Source organism: Atta colombica, unplaced genomic scaffold, assembly GCF_001594045.1.
Source record: "Atta colombica isolate Treedump-2 unplaced genomic scaffold, Acol1.0 scaffold146, whole genome shotgun sequence".
Classification (NCBI taxonomy): Eukaryota; Metazoa; Arthropoda; class Insecta; order Hymenoptera; family Formicidae; genus Atta; species Atta colombica.
In genome coordinates this window covers 842,903-843,776 of record NW_017259235.1, presented here as the reverse complement: position 1 = coordinate 843,776, position 874 = coordinate 842,903, and the positions used below count along the sequence as shown (strand labels likewise).

At 33.9% G+C, this 874-nt stretch overlaps 1 protein-coding gene across 1 annotated transcript in view; it reads left to right on the top strand.

The window, feature by feature from the left end:
* Nucleotides 1-696: 696 nt before the first annotated feature.
* LOC108685097 (angiomotin-like) overlaps nt 697-874 on the top strand; it is a 6,627-nt gene continuing 6,449 nt past the window's right edge. Inside the window, exon 1 of the mRNA XM_018189735.1 lies at nt 697-708. Within this exon, the coding sequence (XP_018045224.1) occupies nt 697-708 (12 nt within the window). The remainder of the gene's footprint in view (nt 709-874) is intronic.

Here is an 874-nt window from a genome sequence, read left to right as displayed (position 1 = left end):
TATATATATATATATATTTTATTCTCATAAGTCCTCGCAAGACATGACTATGAATAATATATAATATTCTTAGAACGACATTTCTCGATCGACATATACATGCACAGAAAGTTAATAGCACGCGTTTTAACCCCCAATTAACACATCAAGATAGAATCGAAAGGAAAGACAAAATGGAAAGATAAGGTGGAAAATCTTCATCAGATGTGTTAAGCTATCGAAACATAATCTCTCGAGATAATATAATCTATGTGAAAATATCTAAGAAGAAGATGGAAAAAATAGAATAATTAATTCGCTATTTTTGGAAAGGCATTTGAGCAACGCATTGATGCAGGTTATTAATGCAGTTGTTAATAACATTGTTGTTTCGCTAGCCATTAATCGAAGATCGTTGAATTGTTGCGAATCAATGACGAAAACATTGATGTTGAAAGGAAATCAGCCACTTGAGGATGCTCGTCGTGCTTCCTCGTGTAAGAGAAAGAGAGAGTTGCGCTAAAAGACGCCGTTTGTGCGCGGTGCTAAGTCCCTGCTCGTTTTTCGTTAACCAGGAGGTAGAGGTACCGTTGGCCTTGACGATGTGTCAGTTGGGGGTCGGACAAAGCGCTATAAAGGCTTTTGCTTTTTCAATCGGAAAGCAGAACCTTTTCTTTCATCGCTTCGAGTAGCAGTCTCGATATTAAATCGTTCAACATGTTCAAGCTGGTGAGTTAATTTCTAAGGTTGTAATTCACTATTTTAATTACGACTAATTTTTGTTACAATCAAAGTTTATTACTTATTAAATATTTTTAGAATCTTGATTTGTGTTCAATTATTATTGTTTTACTTTCTTTATAAAAACAAGACAAATATATATATATGTATATAT